The sequence below is a fragment of the Falco cherrug genome, chromosome 1 (genome assembly GCF_023634085.1).
Source record: "Falco cherrug isolate bFalChe1 chromosome 1, bFalChe1.pri, whole genome shotgun sequence".
NCBI lineage: Eukaryota > Metazoa > Chordata > Aves > Falconiformes > Falconidae > Falco > Falco cherrug.
In genome coordinates, this window is record NC_073697.1 from 15,529,446 (window position 1) to 15,550,904 (window position 21,459).

General features: G+C 37.8%; 1 protein-coding gene across 1 annotated transcript in view; it reads left to right on the plus strand.

Moving 5' to 3' along the window:
• The window catches only part of ARHGAP10 (Rho GTPase activating protein 10), a 155,129-nt gene that overhangs the window by 45,996 nt on the left and 87,674 nt on the right, over positions 1 to 21,459 (plus strand). Inside the window, exons 4-7 of the mRNA XM_005440899.3 lie at positions 9,430 to 9,501; positions 12,717 to 12,818; positions 15,998 to 16,108; positions 18,186 to 18,290. Coding sequence (XP_005440956.1) covers positions 9,430 to 9,501; positions 12,717 to 12,818; positions 15,998 to 16,108; positions 18,186 to 18,290 — 390 coding nt within the window. The remainder of the gene's footprint in view (positions 1 to 9,429; positions 9,502 to 12,716; positions 12,819 to 15,997; positions 16,109 to 18,185; positions 18,291 to 21,459) is intronic.

Genomic DNA, 21,459 nt, shown 5'->3' on the forward strand with positions numbered 1-21,459 from the left:
AGCTGAACAGGTATTTTTCAGGGTAGCTTTGCAACCAGGATGTTGTTTTCTCATTATTTCTGTGGTTTATTTGTTAAGACCAGGTTGCTTCTTCCGCAGCACTTTTAAAGTTGCTACTGTGTTTGCTCTTCTACCGTGCTCTGGGACCTTGCTGCCTCTCCTTTCAGTTTGCTTTGCTGAGTGCCTGAACTACTCTGAAGCAAAGCCCCTTTTGACTTGAATGTGATTAAATCCTCAGTTTTGTAATGTAGGAATACATACAATTGTTCTTAAGAAATCTTTACTCAACTTACGTTCCCCCCCCCCCTTTGTTAGATGATTTGCTATAATTAAGATTTTTTTTTTTTCCTTTCTGAAGGTTATTAAAATCTGCTATTGTCTTACAGTCAATTGCTGGTTTGTTTTAACTCTTTCCAGTTAAATAATGGTTTTATAGCTTCCTTCCTCTCTGCTTTCTGAAATACATATAAAGAACTCCTATTCTTTAGAGTCGTCTTTGCCTCTTGCCAAATAAAATGTTTTTTCACCTTAGTCTTTCTAACTTTGTCCCTAAGTACTTGTGTATTTTATTTTTACTCCATCGTGTTTCTCTTTGTATAGGATTTCTGGTACAATTATATTCACCTTACTGTATGTTTCCTGTAATTCCCCAAGGCAATATAAACTTGCTTTTTTTTTATTTTGATATGGTCTCTTTTATTTCCTGCTACAGTTTTAGCACACTTCTATTCCTTTGGGTATCTTCAGAGGAAAGATGCTACATAGTTTGGTTTTTTTTTTTTGTTTTGTTTTGTTCATGGGTTTTTTGCGGGTTGTTGTCGTTGTCATGTCCGCCCCCGCCCCCTTCCCCCCAAAAAACTGTTGTTCTTATGCCATTAGGTATCTTGGCAGTCCTGGCTTCTCAAAAATCCTTTTGCATTCTTTCTTAGTTTTACTACGTTGTCAGAATCAAATTCAAAATAGCACCTCTCTGAAGAGCAGAATTATTCTCAGCTTATATCAGGAACATGAGAAACTGTTTCTCTGTGGGTTTTTAAAAGAAATACCTCAGTGAAGTCACCATTTTATTCTTTCTTCTTGATACTCGGGGGGGGGGGGGGCAAGGAAAAAGAGGGAGAGAGGTTTCCCAGTTGTGGTTTCCCAAGTTAAAAGAAGTTTGTTAAGGTTCAAAGACATATACACAAAAGGTTAAAGGTAGAATTTAAATAATCTGTGCAAATATGTAGATATACTTATGTATACTTATTACCTCTTGTGATGAAGTATTTCAGTGCATGAGTATTTATTTCACAGGTTAAGTGCTCACTTAACACTGTTCATGAATAGGTTACTATTACATTTTGTTCAGTGACTCTGTATTTAATATACACTAGTTCACTTTGCTATGAAGATGATGGTATTAATCTTTCTGAGCTTTTCTTTGGTCCTCTGCACACAGGTTTTTAATTGTAATCTATCTTCATAGTAATCTGAAGGAGCAATCAGTTTACTCACTGTTGTAAAGTAAAAAAAAAAAAATAAAAAAATCCAGTAGTTTTGGATGTAAGATGCATTCAAGATCTGTTCAGTAAGAGTTCAAGGCATTATACAGTATTTGATATGTTCAGATCCTTTTAAGTTCACTGACAGCACAGGCTACTAAACACATCTGCCAATACAGTGTAGAACATATTTGTCACATAATTGGTGACCACTTCTGAAAAATTAGGCTGCCAACAGCATATTAAACATTTCAGATGCAGAGACAGAGGCACAGGTAAAACAGAACTTCTCAGGAGCAACATTTGACTATGTTAATTGGAGAACCTAGATTCTTTTTTTCCTTGTGCAAATTGATCAATTTAATAAAACATTTTCCAATTTTAGAAACAAGCAGAACAATTGTTGCTGTATCTCATTGCCCAGCTTTCACTTTTCCTCTGCATGGCATGAGGCTGGGTGGCAGTCATATACTTACTGGGATATGGGAACACGAACACAGAACTGCAACTGCTTCAGGCATATCTCTTATGTTTTGGTGATTTCCTGACACCAAATGTTTGTTTTATTTATTTGTTTATTTTTGCATGTTACATACAGTCTTCTGAAATTGTTTTGTGAGTTACATATGAGCTTGTGTGTGTTAATCTATAAAACAAACATGACTGTTTTCTATACTATAGAAAAAAAGTAAAAAGCCAGTTCTGGGTGCATTCCTGCCACCTCTGAGTGAATATGTCTGAAAAGTTCTGTTACCACTAGTTGCCTTTTCCAGACAGCTTTGTGGTCTCACATGCATCAACATAACTCCCTAGAGAATTTTCATTCTGTTATTTCATCAATGGGAAATGTTTGGAATTTGCATTGTAAAACTGTCACCAGTTTGGTTTTTCTGGTTGTTAATAACACCACTGTTCCTTGGAGAGGACAGTGCTGACAATAATCCAGCCGTTCATTCTTGACTGAACACTGAAGCTGTTGTTAGCTGTTGGATTCTTTGCTTTTCAGTGGCATCCTTTTGCTTAGCGATGAGCTTTGCCATGCACAAAGAAAATGGGCATTATGCTATGTGCTTTCCTGAGCAGCCTTTTCGTCTTGTCAAGAGTTTTATATGGCCAGTGATTTCAAAGCGTGGACTGGAAATGATTATCTGCTCATACAAGAACCAGACTTATGTTCTGGTGTGTCATGCTGTTCAGCTCTTGTGTATTGGATTTGCTAAGGGAAGATCTTTGTTTGGAGGAGTTATCTACATTTTTCTTCCACTTCAGATGGGGAAAAGCTAATTTGCTGCTATTCATGAAACTCTGTTTCTTTTCCTGTTCATTACGCTTATGGCTTTGTAGTATTTTTCTCTTTATAGTGGAATGTATTTCATAAGAATAAACTTGCTGGAAAGCCAGGACTATTAAATAGCTTTTTAGAAAGCAATTGTTACTAAACTCCACTGTCTTAATTTAAATACCTTTTTTAAAAAAATGAAAGACTTTGTTTGCATTGTTTGCTTATGATATCAATTTAATTTTGAGGTCAGCAGTTTCATGGCAAGTGAAGCAATGCAAACAATCTTTCAAAGCAGAGCGCAGCATAGCGGATAGGTCATAGGATGCATTTTTAGCTGTCTGTCCTTTAGATTAGTCATAAACTTCCACTGAACAGGAAATAACCTTTGACTAGAAGGGAGGACTCACTGATCCTGCTATTATAGTCTCTGTAAGCCAAGGCTGCTGCCTGTAAAAGGGCTAGGAAGTGCATAGCACAGGAGTTTGCCTGTATCGTGGCTTGTGGGGCAATGGACCAATGGTCTAGGAAATTCCTTCTGGAACAATTTGAGAAAGTAGCCAGTCTTACCGAACCCTGGGGATTGTTTTCTGGAACACCTAAGAGGAAGGTGATTTGTTTTGTTTCAGGTGCCTCCTGGCATCTCAGAAATGTACAAAATAGATTGTCTGAAAGACAGATCTGTCTGTCCACCTGACTCTTGTTACTGGATGCCTTCCTCCACAGCAAGTGAATCCAGAGGAGTGGATGTCACTTCTTTTTTACAGCTTCTGCACACATGCAAAGATGCACGAGTATTAATGTGCTATGAGACCCCCTTAAAAATCCTTTAGTCTATAGACTCCATTCCCCAAACCCAAAAACCTCAAACATCCATGTTTGTAATCCCAATATGTGGCTGAGGGCATTTCATTATTTATGTTTGTAAAGCTACAAGGAAAGCTCTAGAGCATCCAGAGTCTTTTACCAGAAGAAAACTTGCATTTGAAAACAAATGAGTTTTGGGTATGGTTGCGCTGACTGCAATCAGTGCTCCAGTTATGTACAAAACTAGTACTGAGAAGTGGTTAGGGAGATACACCACTCTGTCTGCAGGGCATACTGGCAGGAGAGTTGACTGTGCCGTTAATTGGGAGCACGTTCAAGTAACTGTAAGAGCAAATCACGTTCTCATGGGAAAAGAAAGAATAGAGGTTAAGGCTTTGCAAGTAACATCTAATGTCTTCAGTAGTGGAATTGAATCTGCACAATTACATAATACAGGATTTCAGACATAAATCTTAATGCTTGAGAAATTTCAGTAACAAATCACTATGTGAATCAGGAAACCTTCTTGTAGGAATACCCAATTTGTATATATTTTTTTTCTCCCTCAACATAGGAAGTATCTGAATCAGCTTTTTTTTATTAGGCTGAATGTTGCAATTTCATGGGGAAAACACAGAAGAGCTATAGCCTCTGTAAGCAGAAGTGCAGCTGTAGGTAATAAATTTCTTTATTAGAAAGTGAATCTGTTTATTCAACCGCAATGTTAGCTACCTTTGTTATTGAATCACTGCTAGGTATGTCTTCCTTTCTGCATTCTTTGTTGCACTCAGTAGGGCAAAACTTCCTTCTCAGATCTAGTTTCATTGACACTTGCTGGTTTTCATGAGCTCTGCCCTACTGACTGGCAGCCTCTGTCTCTGCTTTGTTGAGAAGAGAAACAATCATGCCCCTGTCTACAAATAAATCTTTCGAGTCAGTGCACTGGGAAACATACAACCTGCTTTTCTGTTTGGCATCTAATTTGCATTCCAGTTCCTGGGATGAGAATTAGGAACTCAGCACTCCTGTGTTGCTATGCAGTCTGCAGCAAGGTGTATGTTTATGGCTTCTTGTTCTTCTTTCCCAGTGAACCTGTCTTGTATGGGAGGATGCTTAGATTCGAAATGGAGCAGAGTCAGTGTACATATTTACCTTGCCTCTAGAGCTGTTGATGAGCAATGTGTAAATTCCAGTTCTTCCAGTAAAGGCTGAGGTCTAAGGACATTTTATGGATGAAAGTTGGGAGGCCACTGCTGCATTTGTCTAATAAGCAAAACAAATTTTGATTAACTTAGGTTGGTCTAGCCTTTTTAGCCACAGGGGCTGGACTGAGCTTCTGGGACAGCTCTTTGTGGGTTGCTACTGCTTTACAGCCCATGCAAGCAGCCTTCCTCCTCTGCAAGACAAGCCTGGTTGTACCTGCAAGGGGAGCCGAAACTTAGGAAAGACTACTCCTGCCTACCGCAGGAAAGTGAGAAAGCATGAGAAGTATTGAATTCTGGTGGATGGTGTTGTGTGTCAGGTTACAGTCCATAGGGCAGAGGTGTTTGGGGAAGCAGTTTCTCCCTAACAGCTATGCTCCCGTCTTCTCTGAGAAGGGAAGAAGTAACAGGCTACATGAAGTCATCTTGTGGACTGGCACTGACTGGTAAATAACCTGTTGGATGTTGTTGACTTAACTGGTGAAGTAGCAAATGGCTGTAAATGCACTTGCTAATGGCTTTAGTCTGTGCCTTTGGGGGCTGCTCTAGGAAATGCTGGTTTGGGCTCCTTAACCTATGATCTGTTACTTATTTAAAGAACATTGAGCTGGAAAAGTCAGGATTGTCACCGTTTTGTAAACTATTTTGCCTGAGCAGGTGGTGTTTTGTAAAGGCATCTGAAATTAGGAGGTATACACAAAGCTGAAAGTCTGCTTTATAAAGATGTTGCAAATGTTGGATACAGTGATCTCTGAGACAATGATGGCAATAATGATTTTATTGCTGCTGTTGCCAGGTTTATGGTGAAGTTAAGTAAATTCTTTGACCTTTCCATAGGTGCAGCAAATAGAACAGGATTAGCATAAGCAAATTCAGACTGTCTGCCTGAGATGTGTGCATATGAGGTTAAACATTTTTTAAAGCATTCCTGAGACTTTGACATTTGTAAAGCTGGTTAAGATAACTGCTACCTGAGGCATGACCTCTTTACATGGATTCCAGTGTGATGTACAGTTGTCATAATTTGCCTGCCAGATTGTAAAATTGAGTAAATGTTCCTTTCAGTTAGGTTTGGGTTGATCAGAGATATGAAGAAAAGAAAGATATTCCGCGCCCACCCCCCCACCCCCCCCCCCTAAAATAGTACATTTCTGTCGTCATAATCTGCCAGGATTAAAGGAGTAGAGGGATGAAAATTAGGAGTTGAGACAGAAGTTGAAAGAGGGAGGAACATGCCATTTCATATTAATGAATACTTAAGTTAAATGCATAGTATAACTTTTCTTGGAAATTTCACATTTTAATATGGACTTACTTCTTAAGGAAGATGCAAATGATAATGACAAATATATTCAAGCAATCCTTATCTTATTTACTGGGAGAAATTTAGGTTTTTTGTCCACTGATCTGTTAACCATGTTTGTTTTTTTTTTTAAAAAAAAAAGGAAAGGAAAAAGTGTTTTGAGTTCCTAAACTGTAAATAAACTAACTTAGAATGAATACCTGTGTAAATAATGTTTTTGTTATATAAATGACTACAAAACTTTTTGTAGCTTCTTATGATAAGCACTGGAGAACAGTGCAAATGTCTCCCTATTTAATCCAGAATTGTGCATGTTTCAATTGTGAACTTCATTTTTATTTCTGACAGTCAGATTAACAGCTCTGTAATTTGGTTAAATTTACCAGTTGTGTCTTGGTTGATAGTTTCTGTTTATATGCATATAAGCTGACATACTTGCTCACTTCAGTGATTCAGAAATACTCCTCTTATATTCTTATATATGGGCCTGGTATGAAGCTCTATGAGAATGACCAAAAATCTACAAAGAAATCTGCAAAATCCTGCTTCACGAAGAAATACCCAAGAGTCTCATTGTTTAATCCAGACACAGAAAGCAAAACGGGTGACAAATCATAAATACCTTTATGGCATCTGTTAACAAAGTTTAAGCTGTGTAAAATGAGAAACATCTTTTTTTGGAAGGAAGGGAGGCTTGTTTTTCTTTTAATGAAAGAGTTACTGGCTTATCATATCATTGGCAGCAGTGGAATCTGTTTGTTGGCAGTCGCTGAGGGAACATCTCGTTTTGATTTAAAGATTATTTTCTGCTTCAAACAAATTCCTGTAGTGGTTTCCATGGTTAATGTTGCACAGGAGTGTAGCAGACCAAGTGATCTGCAGTCAGCCCTGCTGGTTTATAAACCACAGCCGCCTTTGTTGTGGTGGGTGTTGGTGGTTTTTCTTTCGGTTGCATCAAGGTGCTATGCTTTTCTGGGGCTTGGACTTTGTGTTCAGCATACATTCACTGCCTGTTGTTCTTAAGTTTCACTTCTTTTTGTGTAAAATTTCAAATGGCTAATAAGCAACCTGTCGTTAGAAACTTATTTTTAAACTTCTGACCATTTAAATGCTCAGTTGCTACCTTTAAATGCTTTTAAATTATTCCACTAACCTTGGTGCTCTTCCAGGCAGATACTGTCATCCTTTCATGAGTTTTGCTCTGAGGAGGCCTCATAGCTTTCTCACTTGCTTTGTCAGTATAGAAGAAACTGGCAGAAACAACTTAAACTTCTTAAAAGTTTTCCAGTATAGGACTATTCTGTGATTTCCATGAGCAGTTCTCCACTCTGACTTGTGAGAATCATCGAGGTCTGCAAGGAGAGATCCTTCAGTCCTCAGGTGCTTCTGCTGTGTCCCAGGAAACTGTTTCAGTTATGAGTTGAAATTACTGTTTCCTTTCAGCCCCTGAGAATTTCCAAGGAAAGTCTTGGAGGCCTGACAAAACGTGAAAAACCTGAGTGTCCTAAAAACTGCCGTGGAGGTTCTTGGTAACGGCTTGAGTAGTTACGATATAGCGCATAGGCTGACAGGTGGGCTAAATCCTAGAACCACAGTTCAGCTCCTGGTTTGGGCATTTGAATGCCCTGTCTCTCATTTGGTGGGAGCTGAGTCACCTCAGGGAACAAATAGTTCTCTAGCCACCAAGAGCATTCCCAAAGCTTTGTGATGAAGCCTGCAGGATCTGTCTTTGCAGGTCTGGGGACATGGCAGCAGTTACACTGTTGTCCTTCCCTCACCTTCCAGCTAAACATAAGGGTCTTCTGTGTCATGGTTAGCCTGGTCCACTTCTGGAAGACAAAATTGTGAGGTTTCCTTTTTGTTTTGCTCTCACCAAGGGTGCACCGAAGAGTGCTTTAAGTGCTTTTGGCAAAAGCAGGAAATGGATGCAGAAAAAAAAAGTTTGGGCCATGAGAACAAGTGCTCTGAAGTTAGGAAGTTTCTGTTGTGTGGATGACTGTGCAACATGCAGTTTGGCCCAGGCTTGCCAGATATTTGGGTTTCAAATTGGCTCCATAGGTTAGTATGCTGCCGTGTCTGTTTAAAAGCCTTGGTTGCTCTGGTTACAGTGAATTGGCAGGATGACTCCCAAATTAATCCCTGCATGGCTCCAGGGGTGGGTGGGAGCAGACAGTGATGTTCAGGTTTGTATTGTGCCAGATCTCTAATACATCGCTCTTGTGTTCTATGATAAGAGCTTTTCAGAAGTGTCCCAGCAGGCTGTTTTAAGCCTGCAATGTTTTCTCTGACACCTTTCACCTTTGAAAGGCAGAGAGGGGGGTGGGGTGGGGTGGGTGTGGGTCGAGGGAGAGAAGGCCTTCTGCTGTTGTGTCTAAGGTGGTCTTCCAGGGAGCCCTGCCTGGACTCCTGGCAGCTCAGCCCTGTGGCTGTGCTAAGCCCAGTCCTGGACGTGATTTACTCTGTGGGTCTGCTTTAGGACTGAGACCGAAAGGACCCTCCTGCTCCTCCACATCTCCAATGCTCTCACTATCTTTTCTGTGCTGCTGTTGCTTTCCAGAAGTTCCAACCTTTGCTGAATTGTCAAACATTTTTAAAATTGAAGTCTTGTTTGCACCAGCCTCAAACCAAACCCTAACTCCACTCCATCTCTGGTGATATTTCATGTGAACTAAGAAACGTATTTGCTGGCCAGATCTAATATGCTGCAGTTTTCTGTCTTATACTGGCATATTGTGTACTTTTTCTTTCTCTTTAATATAGGTATGAGGCCATTTATTGTAAGTACACTTGTGGATGCTCACCCAGTCAGCTAAAATTCTTGTTTCTTGATTTAATGACTTAAGTTAACTTTGTTTTCGTAATGTACTTAATATTTTGATATAAATATATCAATGCCTAATGGCTTTAACTGTATGTTAAAAGATTATTATTTGCTACTCATTAGTCTATTCTGCAGTTGTTTGTAGTGTTTCTAGTTGCAGAAATTTTTGTGTCCCCAAATGAAAATAATTTGTCATGTCTCTCATTCTGGTGTTCAGTCATTGAGACTGTCAGTCTGATCTGCGAGACTGGCACAAGTAAAGCAGTTGTAATTTGGCTGCAGCCTGTACACTTCTGAAATTTCTGCAGATTTCCTGGCAGTGGATTTAAATAAGGGCTATAATATTTGAAAACTTGAATAAACTCATAGATGTGATTTTTATTTTATTATTATTATTATTTTAGTTAGGACTCCTAATTTGCTTCTCCTTTATTTTACTTTGGAGCTTGCTTGCTCTTCTCTTGTTATTGCTGATGATAAAGTGACTTGTCAGTCTGGCTGCAGAAACCTAACTGGTGTCTTTTTTTTTTCTTTAGGCACTCAGTGTTACTGAAACGCTGATCAAACCTTTGGAAAGATTTAGGAAAGAGCAGCTAGGGGCTGTAAAGGTTTGTTCCTCATTGCCTTTATGATAGTTTGTTCTATTTCTCTACTTGGATTGGATTGCATTGCAGTGATGATGTGTAATTGACAGAAAGATACTGTTGTTTACATTTAATGTATTCATGCTTTCTTTTTCCTACTTTAAGAACTTGCTTCAGAAACAAATGGAAAGTATGTTTCAAGAAGACAAGAATATGTCCTTTCCCTTGCTGCTTTCTTCTCCCTCTCTTAATCTCTTGTGTCTGGAATAGGAGCAATCTTGCTAACAGCCTGCCCCCTTCCTAATGGGTAACCCTGTTGTGCTTTGTATTTGTTTGCAGTTGCACAATCAAAGGCTGAAAAATATTCACTACCCAAAGGAGCTTGCTCATCCACATTGCTTTTAACTGTATTTTTGCAACCTGTAAAGTGAAAATTTCCTTTATTTTAATTTTTGTTTTGAATAGATAACTTAATGCATCTGCATGAATGGAAAAAAATAGGGATGGAGAAGCTGAAGACAAGATCTCGTTCAAAGTGTTTTTGATTTTTTTGTGAAAGTGTTAAATTTTTTTAAGATTGTCACAATGTTGTGTATATTCTGAAAAAAGGCAAAGTAAGCTGCAAGTATCAGGGACAAGTTTGACCTTTTTCTACCTGTCTACCTTTCTTCTTCCAGTAAGAAATTTTAATGCTTATTAAAAAAAACCCCAAAATGCTTATTAAAAAAAAACCTCCAAAAAACCCAAAAAACCCACATCCCCCCAGCTATTTCACAGAGCTTTCTGTTCCAGTACTCAATTCATACTTTTTTAAACTACTACTCTACAGATGTTTTATTTTATCATTTCATGACTTCATCAGCAGTGATATTTAATTGCTAACATTTCAGTTATGAGTCCTATGCATTTTCACTTTATCAGGAATGATTGTCATGTTCTGAATAAGATTTCAGTGTTCGTGAATGAAAAATGCTCTGTTGATCATAAATCATTACAGTTCAATAGTACAATGAGCTTTGTGTAATTTTATGGGCTTCTGAGAAGTATATCTTATGTCCCAACCAACATACAATAAGAACTTGGTCTGTAATATAGGGAGGCCTTCCAAGGGAAAAGAGAATTTGTTCTCAATGTAACCTATTGTCATGGGCACAGCTGTAATGAATAGATTATTTCAATAGTATTTTTGGTGTTAAAGAACATTGCCGGTTTGGGGGTGAGAACTCCTAATGCTTTAAATTATCTCATGATCTTCACTCATTTCCTGGTCAGAATCCTGCCTGTGATGTTTCCAACAGGACAAGTTACATGCACGCAGTCTACATCTCACATGTTGTTTGGATGGATATTTCTTTCCATGCGTCCCTGCATACTGTTTCTGTGAAGTTGAAGCTCTTACTTGTGATTTAGCCTTTCTTTTTTTTTTTTTTTTGACAGAATACTCAGTGATCTTAAATAGAACAGTCTTGCATAATTGTATAACATTTAAATTAAAATCCTCTAAAGTATTTAAGTCTTCGAATATTCTTAGTTAAGTATTTATTCGATGTAATCAACGTACTGACACTGAAAATATAATACTGTTTAGCTCTGAAAACCAAGTTGTAGGCTTTAGTAGTGAAATATATCTGGAACATTGTGTAGTATTTGCTTTAGGAAAAATGTACAGTGTACCATTACAAAATACAGGTTGAACCTGCTGCCTCAGATTTTTCCTGTATCTTACATCCCCTGCTGATGAAATGGTCTGAGTTAGGTTTAAGAAGATAAAGAAAAAAAAAGTTTACTTCCATAGTGCTGGAAGCTGAGACCCTTATTGAATTACTCCTTAGTAAAAAGTGTTGCTGCTGTAATTCCAAATTACATGTGTAAAGTTTTTGGCTTTGCCTACTTAGAAGTTAATAGTGCTCTTTTTTTCTGGCAGCACTCAAATGTTGACCAGATCAATAGAATTTGCTTGCTAATATGTTATCTGTAATCACACTAATACCATATGCATATCGTAATGTTTTTCAGTTGGTAAGGAATATTGTGGCTGCTTTTTGAAAGGAAGTTCTTAGGCTCAAAATGGAGAAAAACCTAGCATTTTTGGTAGAAGACCTTGCTGAGAAGCAATCCTAAACAGCTTAGATATCCCCTCTTTAATAGAATGCTACCTTCAGAATCCAATCATTCAGAGAACAAAAACATGCATCACTTTCAATATAGTATTATTAAAAATGAAAGGTTAGGTGGAAAAAAAAAAAAAGAGTAAGTATGTCCATGGAGTCTAACCAGTATGTTGCGTAGGATACATTTAAATGAAATTCCAAATTGACAGATAATGGAAAAATATTTTAATTGAACTGGTATCTTTCTGATGAGTAAATCTGTCAGTTCTTGACTGTGTAATTAAATACTTGATTTTACTTATTTTAGTTTGTTTTCAACTGCAGCTCCTTCAAAATAGCTTCAAAACTTGTTGGTTAATTTCATCAATGCAGCTTTCTGTCTTAACACACAGAGTTATAAAACTAGAACTGAGGAAACAAAAAGGGTTGCTTTACAATGTCTTCTACTAAATTAGATCCAAGAATTTAGACTTCATAGAAACATTTGATGGCAATCCCTCTTCCAATACATTGGTTTTGATGGTCAGAGAAATGGATTTACACTTGCAAATGATATTCATGTGTGTCTGTGAGAGTTTCTGTTTTGCTAGCATGATTTTATGTGTTATGGATATTGTTATGTATTTAATTTTTTTCCCCACCCCTGGGGGCAATAAATCTGGTAGAAGCAGGAATTCAGTACAGAGGTCTTTATATGGCTTTAAAATAGTGGTATTTGCTTTGGATTTTGAACTGTGAAATTGTAGGAACTTTCCCTTGTTGATTATAGAAAGTTCTTTTTTTCAGAAACTGGTTATTTCCCTTTAAGTTCTTTATTAAAAAACAAGATAATGTGGATGATCCCTGAAAGTAATGACAAATGCAATAAATCAAGAAAAGGTTGTTTGTTTGGCTTTTTGTAACTTAGAAAATGTAAGCATTTGCGTGATAAGCTTCACCATATTGATGCAATAGGAATTAATGTCAAGTTAGCCTTTATAATTAATTTAAAAAATGTTTCCTTAGTTATTGGAGCTATGATAATTTGTTTCTCTTTGTTTCTGATTAGTTAGAATTTTAGAAGAAGAAAGAAGGAGGCTTTTCTTACATTTTTATGCAAAATGGATGTTATTTTGTTTCTGTGCCTAGGAGGAAAAAAAGAAGTTTGATAAAGAGACAGAGAAGAACTACAGTTTGTTAGAAAAGCATTTGAATTTATCAGCTAAGAAGAAAGAGCTACAGTTACAAGAGGTATTGTTGGCTCTTCTTTTATGCAAGCTGAAGGTTTTTAAATAGGTAAATATATTTTATAAAAATGCAAAAATAGCATTCATAGTAGTAGGAGAAAAATTCCTGTCAACTGGAAAAGTTGGTGAGGAAATCGGTGTTTGCTGAACTTGGTGGTGTACCCCTACCATTTTCTGAATTGAGGGCTTTACTTGGTGTGTGTATGAAGCACTGAACATCATGTTAATTTTTTTACTTAAGAGAACAGCAAAGTGCAAGTGTATTGTAAAAAAAACCTCTGTATTTCTTATGAGGCTTTACCATATATGTAATTTGCATTGCATTTTATGTATTGACTAAGTGGTCCTGTGTTAATGCTTTATGCAAAGTACAGCAAGACTTATGTTCCTGAAGGAAGTGGTTTTGTGCTTCCCCCCCATTTTATTTTTCCTTCCCCCCCCCCAAGTAATGCTACAGAAAAATGTGTTGACTATTTGTAACTTCAAAACATATCTGTTTTGCATGTCATTCCTGCTGTCCCTGTGGGTTTATTATCATCATCTTTATTTGTAATAGCTTTTATTTCTGGAACAACAGCAAATAGTATGTCAGAAGACAGCAGAGAAATCTTGCAGAGACCAGCTGTAGGCAGAAGGATTTTTTTTTTCCAGAGAAATGTATTTATGTCAGAATTATTAATACTTAGTCTATTAATGCCTCATATCATTAAACACTTAATGTTTCCCCCGAGATAGCTCTTCTCTGTGCGCTCTACCCCACCCCAAATAATCTATGCCATTTTTCATAAAAACTAGTTAATGTAATTGGGAAGTTCATGGGAACTTATGAGAACATAAGAACTGTAGTTTTGTTTCATCAGTTTGTCAAATTAAGTTCTCAAGTTTCAGTAGGATGTTACTACTCCATCCTGCATTTGCAAAATAGGCCCTTATATGCATAAATGAGTGTCTTGTGGGGCGTTGAGTTGTGCCAGTGAAGTTACTGGGCATTGCTCATGTGCCAGGACCTGTACTTTTATCAAATTGATCAGCTGCCAAAGAACTTGAGGCAGAAGAAATGAAAAAGTATTAATTATGATCTCTTGATGATATCAAGAACATATTTCAAAGTCTGAAATGAGACCTAATCTCAGTGGGTAAATACTGTATCAAATATATCACAAATATATCCAAAAGCTGTATCAAATATAGTTTGAAGTTTTAAAGCATATGTGACGACTAGAATGAGCAAATAGATTTGTTTTAAATGTCCTTCAAAGCTTCATGAAGGAAAATTCTGAAATTCTTCAGTCAGGTTTTTTCATTTATGCATTTAATTTTGGAGTATAAATGTATAAGCAATTAAAAAAAAGGGCTTGCAGCATGTTGTCAGAGTGCTAAATAGGAAAAACTTTCTTGCATAAGGTTAGAAAACGGGTGTATATAATTGCACAGGAGCTTCCTAATTTAGTATTATACATGGCTAGTTGTGTCAGTTCTTAATTGGAGTAAATAAAAGATGCAGCTATAAATTTGACAAAAAATCAATTAAAAATATGTCACATTGTGAGTCTTACGTTAACATAGCCTTTGACTTAGTGGAGGGGTGGAGGTATATTCCTGAAATTTCACTGAGGCACAGTGTGTGTCATATTTCTTTGGAGAGCAAACTTGCTGCATGCGTGGAGAGGCTCGTGCCTCAAAAAACTGAGGAGAGATGTGATAATTTATTTACAGGGGAATTGAGAGGAATCAGTAAAATGACTGTGTTGGGTATTGTATTCTTGGGGAGGGCAACTGAAACAATAAACAACTGAAAAACAAGAAAGAGAGAAACAGGCTTATGCGGGTCTTTGGTGTATATAGGGCAGTCTTCCTATCAATTAGCCAGATGACCTAGTAAAACCACTTCATAGTCTTTTTCTATGGTGTTGTGGCACCCTTCAGTACTTCTATGTATCATCAGAAGCTTTGCTGACAACTCAGTTCCTGTGTTGCGTGGTTTATATGATGCATCAGAATGGCTTGGCTTCTTGAAACACGTTTTCTTAGATGTGCCTATTAGTGCCGTTTTATTTTAACGGCATTTGTTGTTCTACCCCTTTAACTGCTGACAGATTTCTAGCACAGAGCAGCAAAGCATGTCTTCAGGTAAAACTGTCTTAAAGCTAATTTGACTTACCTCCTCTTAAAGCATAGCAGTCACTGTTCTGCCTGAAGGATATAGACTCAGTATTTAAGAGGGAGTCTATAACAGTAAGTCTGGTGTTTTTAACTAACCCTTTCTCTATTTCCTTTTGCAGTTGAGTGTAGAAGCATTTGATATTATCACATGGGCAAAGACTAGGTGTTAACCACTTTATAGAGTATCCCTTTGTAGCCTTTCTTTAATATATTTTAATAAAGGTGTCCTCTAGCTAGTTCTTGAAGTTTTATATTTTAATGAGGGCATGTACACCTTAAATAATAACTTAGTGAAATAATACATATATGCTAGAAAGTTAGAGATTTATGTAGAGATGAATGGCAGCTGAAATATAACTGTTCACATCAATATGGTGTTGGCATTTCAGGAATGCTGAGCTAAAAATCAGACGCAGCTACTAAGGCTGTGTTTTTAGATATGTGATGCTCTGGAAACTTGTGAAGTGTCTTACCAATAAGTGAACTTTTTAAAATTGCTTTTCTTGTCAGCTAGAGCCAGCATAGGTATGGGATGGGTACAATAGCATTCTGGCTATTTACAGCAGTTATTTGGGTTATAGAGTAAAGCTTTCAGGACCAGCAATGTGATTTTCAACAATAACATTTTCTTCCTTAGATTGACTGGGGAGATGATTTCCACCTTTTCTAATGGAAGATGCTGCTAGCCTCCTTTCTCTGTTTGGGCAGGCACCTTTTCAGCACTATTTAAGCAGCGCACAAGTACCTGATCTGATGTATTTGGTTTGGATTCCATAGAAAAGAAATTTGAAGAGATGTCATTGGAATGTTTCTTAAAATTTAGCCTAGTGATTCAAAACAACATATGTTATATAGTAAAAGGGATTTGCTGCTGACATTTAGAAGTAACTGAATGAGCTGTGTTGTAAAGGAAGAAATCCCAGTCTGGAGAAAATTCTCTTATTGCTTGCCACTTGTATGCTGTACATGTGCTGCCTGCAAAATGTCTTTGAAACTTTATTAGCTGTATTCTGTGTGCAGGCGGATAACCAAGTGGAGCAAAATAGAAAACACTTCTATGAGCTGTCCCTGGAGTACGTATGCAAGTTGCAAGAGATACAGGAGCGGAAGAAATTTGAGTGTGTGGAACCTGTAAGTACCAGTGATTTCAGCCTACACTGTCATCCATAAGGGATGGAGAAAGAGTGCAGCTGGACAAAAGCCAAGGAGCTCTGTTTTCTGGGAAAATGTATGTGATTGTGTGACTTAAGAGAATTCACGCACTCTTGTGTTAAATCTGTGCAAATTCCTAGTACAGATACACTTAACTAGACATTCTAAAGCTGACCTCAGTAATTACTGTTGATTTGGATCCATTGATGTTGAGTTTCAGAATATGTGTGAAACTTTGCTGCACTGCAAAAACATTTGATTTGTGGTGTGAGTTAGAGGATTCGAGAATATGGTGTTGGCGTCAGACTTGTTGCATTTTTTTGTTTAACCACTGAAAATGTTATTCCTGACTAATGTAAGGAATTAAATATGAAGGTTGCACTTAAAGGCCTGTTAGTGATGAAGTGCAGCTATCAATTAAATAAGAGGACACTGCTGACTAAAAAGCTCATTATCAGGTAGTATGATATGTTTGATTTCAAGTGCAGTTGAATCTGTGCAGAAATCAATTGGTTCCGATGAATTTCAGTGAAAATCATACATACGCTGACTGGACTTACTTAAATCTCTAAGCATATTCTAAAATTTTCTGAAGTGTGAATTCACCTCATAGTATAAATGCAATTTTATGAAACAACAGGAGAACAGTAAATGTAATACTGAGATAAAAGAAGATGGACTGTAGAAGTGACTTCCATTTATTCACACTCTGAAGTCTGTATTTTTTTGACCAAGTCTGTCCTTTTATTCAAATACAGTTATTTGGGACTTTTTTCATTATTACATTAATATGACCCTAATCGAAGTAGCTGGTCATCATGGAGTTAGAGAGCTGTATATTTTAGCTTATTCCTGTATGAAAAAATTTCTAAAATCCTTAAGCGGGAATAAATTACTTCAAATATATTAGCATTGTTCAAGGAATGGGAAAATACTGTGAAAAATGTTTGGGATTTTTTTTGTTGTTTGGTTTGGTTTTGGATTTTTTTTAAAATTTTCTAGTATTTAATATTTTTTTTTTTAAAAATACCTAAATAGTTTTGGATTCGGTTCTTGTGTTTAAAACCATGTGAAGTTTCCTCACAGTCAGACTGGAGTAATGACTGTTCAGATCCTGTTTTTGAAACATGTCCCTTTCTCTTTTCTGAAAGCTCCCTCTAGATGGGGCTGAAATTTATATTGACCAATTTGTATGTGAAGTTTATGCTAGGGTAGTAAACCCAAATTATTTAGTACCAAATTCTTATTCCCTTTCCCCTTCATAATACTTCGAATTTGTGAGTTTTTTGCAGTTCTGAAAATGGCTTATTTGCCTATGACTTCAAACTTTATTAATAAATACATTCTTAGGTTTGTTCTCTTTAATAAAGAGATTTGTTCTTTCCTGTATCACTTGCTTCTTTCCGACATCCTGAACCAAAAAGGGAAGGAGAGGTAGGCAGTGTTGCACCTCACCCTGTTTCCAGCACAGTATAACTTACTCCTTTAAAGTGAAACACTGAAGTCAGAAACTGCAACATGGATCAATTGCTGGTTCTGAGAGAAGGTCAGATCTGCATACAAAAAGTACTGATGGGTAAAGATGCTGAAGGGAAAGCTTCCTTCTTTGAACAAACCAGCTTACTCTGATATGAAAGTCATCTCAATGTGGTCTTTAGCAGGGAGGGGAATGACCGGGAAAATGGTGACTAAAAGACAGAATGATTGTTACTTCCTTGTGCACAAATATTTGTTAGAGACATCATTGTTATCAGAGCAGCTGTAGGAAAACATTATATAGGAAAGTTTGGGAGACAGGAAATATACGTTGCCTATGGTCAAATTTAACGTAGAGATCAGTCGTGAAATTCCAGAGACAGGACTACCCAGTAATGTCTACATACATAACTGATCATTTGGATGTAAATAGTTATTAATAAAATGTAGGCATTAGTGGAAATTTGTTTAAAAACAATCATTTTTTCATCTCTGATCTTTCTGGAAAAGGCTACATGCAGCAATCATATTCCGATAAATGGAGTTTTTCATTCTAACAAGTCTTTTGTTTGTATTTCAGGTGCTCTCGTTTTTTCAGGGTCTGTTCACTTTCTATCATCAGGGATATGAGCTTGCTAAAGACTTCAATCACTACAAAATGGCCCTGCAGATAAATATACAAAATGTAAGTTGAGTTTTATATCTATGCCTTTTCTGAGTAAAATTGCACCCTGAAGTTGCTGTATATGTAGTTATCCGTATTGCCAATACTTCATCGGTGTTAGTGCGTTGCCTGTGAACTGTGGGGATATAGTGCCATCTCCTGGCGAACTAACCGCATCGCTGAACAAGTCGTCCATTCCACCGAGAAGTTTGTAATTTCTGATACTCTAAAACAAACACCAAGCAAAATGGCCCTCGCTCCTTTTCGCAGTTTTTTACAGAGACTTAACACAAGGATTGTCATGAGAGAGTTAAAAAATGAACGAACAATGGAGAATTCAGAGAATGGGTAATGAAATGCTAAGGTCCTCAGTGGTTTAGGTGTGTTTGAAATTGAGTGTGGTGGTCATGTCTGAGGGTCATTGCTTGACAGGGCTACATTAACCATAATTAAGAAAAGGAAAGAAAACCTGCTGGGCTTATAAGTGTGCTTTTTTTTTTTTTTTTTTTTTTTTTTTTTTTTTTTTTTTTAAAATCTGTCAGCAATGTGACTTGGAGTTTCTGTTCATCTTGAAGCAGCCCTTTCATGCAATGACATCTCTGATAGTTTGGGGTGCAGAACTGCTTCGGGAGATGTGTTGTTAGCACCCATGGCATATTTGACAAAAATCACGTGTTTCTTCAAGAGCAGGCTAACCAGGGCCTACCACTAGTTAGTGTATTGTCACACCAAATTGCCCAGTGTGGTCTGGTCAGGACTGGGACAGCAGTAGGCAAGGTGACAGGCTGAAGCAATGGGACTGACAGCGTCACTAGTCAGATGGTCTGTTTGCTTCCTTGAGATTTGTTGAAGGTTAAAACTTGCTCCGAGGAACTTTGATGTGCCAGAGGCCTGTTGGTAGGGAACAAATGTGTGCCCTACTGCGAACAAGCAATTCATGATGGTGCCATCTGTTTTTTTGACCTCTAAGGGCATCTGGAATTAAGATACAGAAACTACTTCTTGGAGGTTGCAGTCTATTTTTAGAAATGGCTTAACTAGCATGCAGTAGCAGGAGGTGGGAAGCGGAAGAGAGGATTATGGTTGTTGTAATACATAGGGATGTGATTCATGTGTCATGATACCATTCCTTTAATTTTTTTCCCATATGTTTAAATCTCAAGTTTCCTCTTGAGCTTTTGTTTGGTTTGGGTAGAGGAACTTGATAGTGGTAACTTCATAAGCAGACTTTCATGGCAGAAGTCAGTGTTCTGGAGAAGATTTCAGGACAGTCTTGCAGCTCCTGTGTGCTGAGCTTAACAGAGTGAGAAAACAGCATGGAGCTGCAGTAGGTAGAGGGGAGCTGATGCAAGATGAGCAAGAAATGAGACATGAGAGGGAAGCTGTGGTACAGTTTTGAAGAGCTGGATTTCAGATTACAAATGGAAAACAGCCAGTGGAATGGTCTAAAGAACTGATGAGCAATAAGAAAGCAAATCAATCTCAACAGCTGCATTTTCAATTGACTCAATGGTATTACAGCGTGCCCTGCATTACTGGTCAACTTTTATGAATAGGTAGAACAAAACACCTAGATTTCAAAAAACTGTAGAGAGAAAGGAGGCAAGAGGTTAACTATCGTGATGTAAGAGGAAAGTAGAAGGAAGCATCTGAAAGGATCATGAGAGGACATGACACATTCTCCACTATGGTGAAGATGAACAAAACATCTCAAAGGAAAAATGAACTAGGGCTTGGCTGTTGTACAGCTAAGCTGCTGGCAGAACACTGGATTGACATGTTAAAAATTAAAGGGTACAAGATTCAGTACAGAGAACCTAGCTGGATATGCAGTGATTTGCCATTATAGCAGTAACAATTGCATTCCCTTTCATTGAGGTTGTATTTACTTTGAGAATAATGCTGTGACTTTCCACATTGCTCCAGACCCTGCCTCCCTGTTACTCCCACTGCAAAATGAAAGAAAGGGGAAAACGCCCCAAACACAGCCTTGTAGGCCAAGCTCCTCCAGTAAGCTGATTCTTCCAACATTCTTATTCTCTTGTAAAATTCCTGCATCTCCAACCAGATTCACCTGCACTCCCAGAACTTTTCTCTTGTTATCTCGGTTCTATGCCCAACCCCATACAAGGTTTGTTGCAGCCTAAAGCATGCTCTCCTGCCCTGCAATCAAACCTGGCCTTCCTTAGGGAGAGGAGGCATAGCCATGCTGGTGCAGCAGCAGTGGTCAACCCCTGGTTAAGCTCAGCTTTGTCACAGCGCAAAGGGAAATAGACATTTTCTTGAGGTTTTTGGAGCCTGTGGTGCTCCATCCCACCATTCCCAGGGTGTATTTCACACACTCAGATTTGTGATCACTGCACAGCTAAGGAAGATCCCGGCAGGATCATTTAAAGCATCTAACCTTGGAGTGATCAGTGCTCAGACAAGAAGGTTTGAGCAGTCTGTCACTATCAATATTTTTGCCTTTGCCTCGAGTACAGAGTATATTTTTTAATGCAGCTTTTCTAGGAGATTATGCAGAGGAGCTTATAAAATTGTTTGGAGCCTTGGAAATGAGTTTATGTCAGGATCTAACTCCATAATTTACAAACTGATGTGACCTGAAAATGAGATGATGGATATGGGGTGGGGGGGTGGCTCAGGGCAGTTGTTTTGCCTGGACATAAGGCAGCAGTGTTTTTAATCATCACCTAAAGAATATCTTCCTATTTCCTTTATAAAATGTTTGGGTATGGGTGACAGCTTGTATGGGCTATGTTTGTGCCCATGAATAAACTCCTTCCAAGCATAAATCTGGAATTTGCATGTACAGATGGCCAGTCAGGAGCATAGTGTTAACTGTATACGTACAAGAATGAATACTTGCTTATATTCATGGTATATTTCTCAGTGTATGCAAATGGCTGCTTGTGCTGGGGGAAAAAAACCCATAAAGTAGGTGAAGCAGCATTTTCAGAAGCTCATCCGTTTTCAGAAAAATAAAGGTGCTTTTTGAAAGCCCCAAGACACATAAGCATGCATCTGGAATAATATGCTTTCCTCAAAACACATGCACCAACTGGGGAAAATACCAGCCAGGAATTTAAATACAAGGTTTCAGTTTGTGCAACTTGGCCAAGTGGGTATGTGGAGAAAACTAGGTATTACCAGGATTATTGTGGTTTTGTTATTTGCTCATTGGCCAATT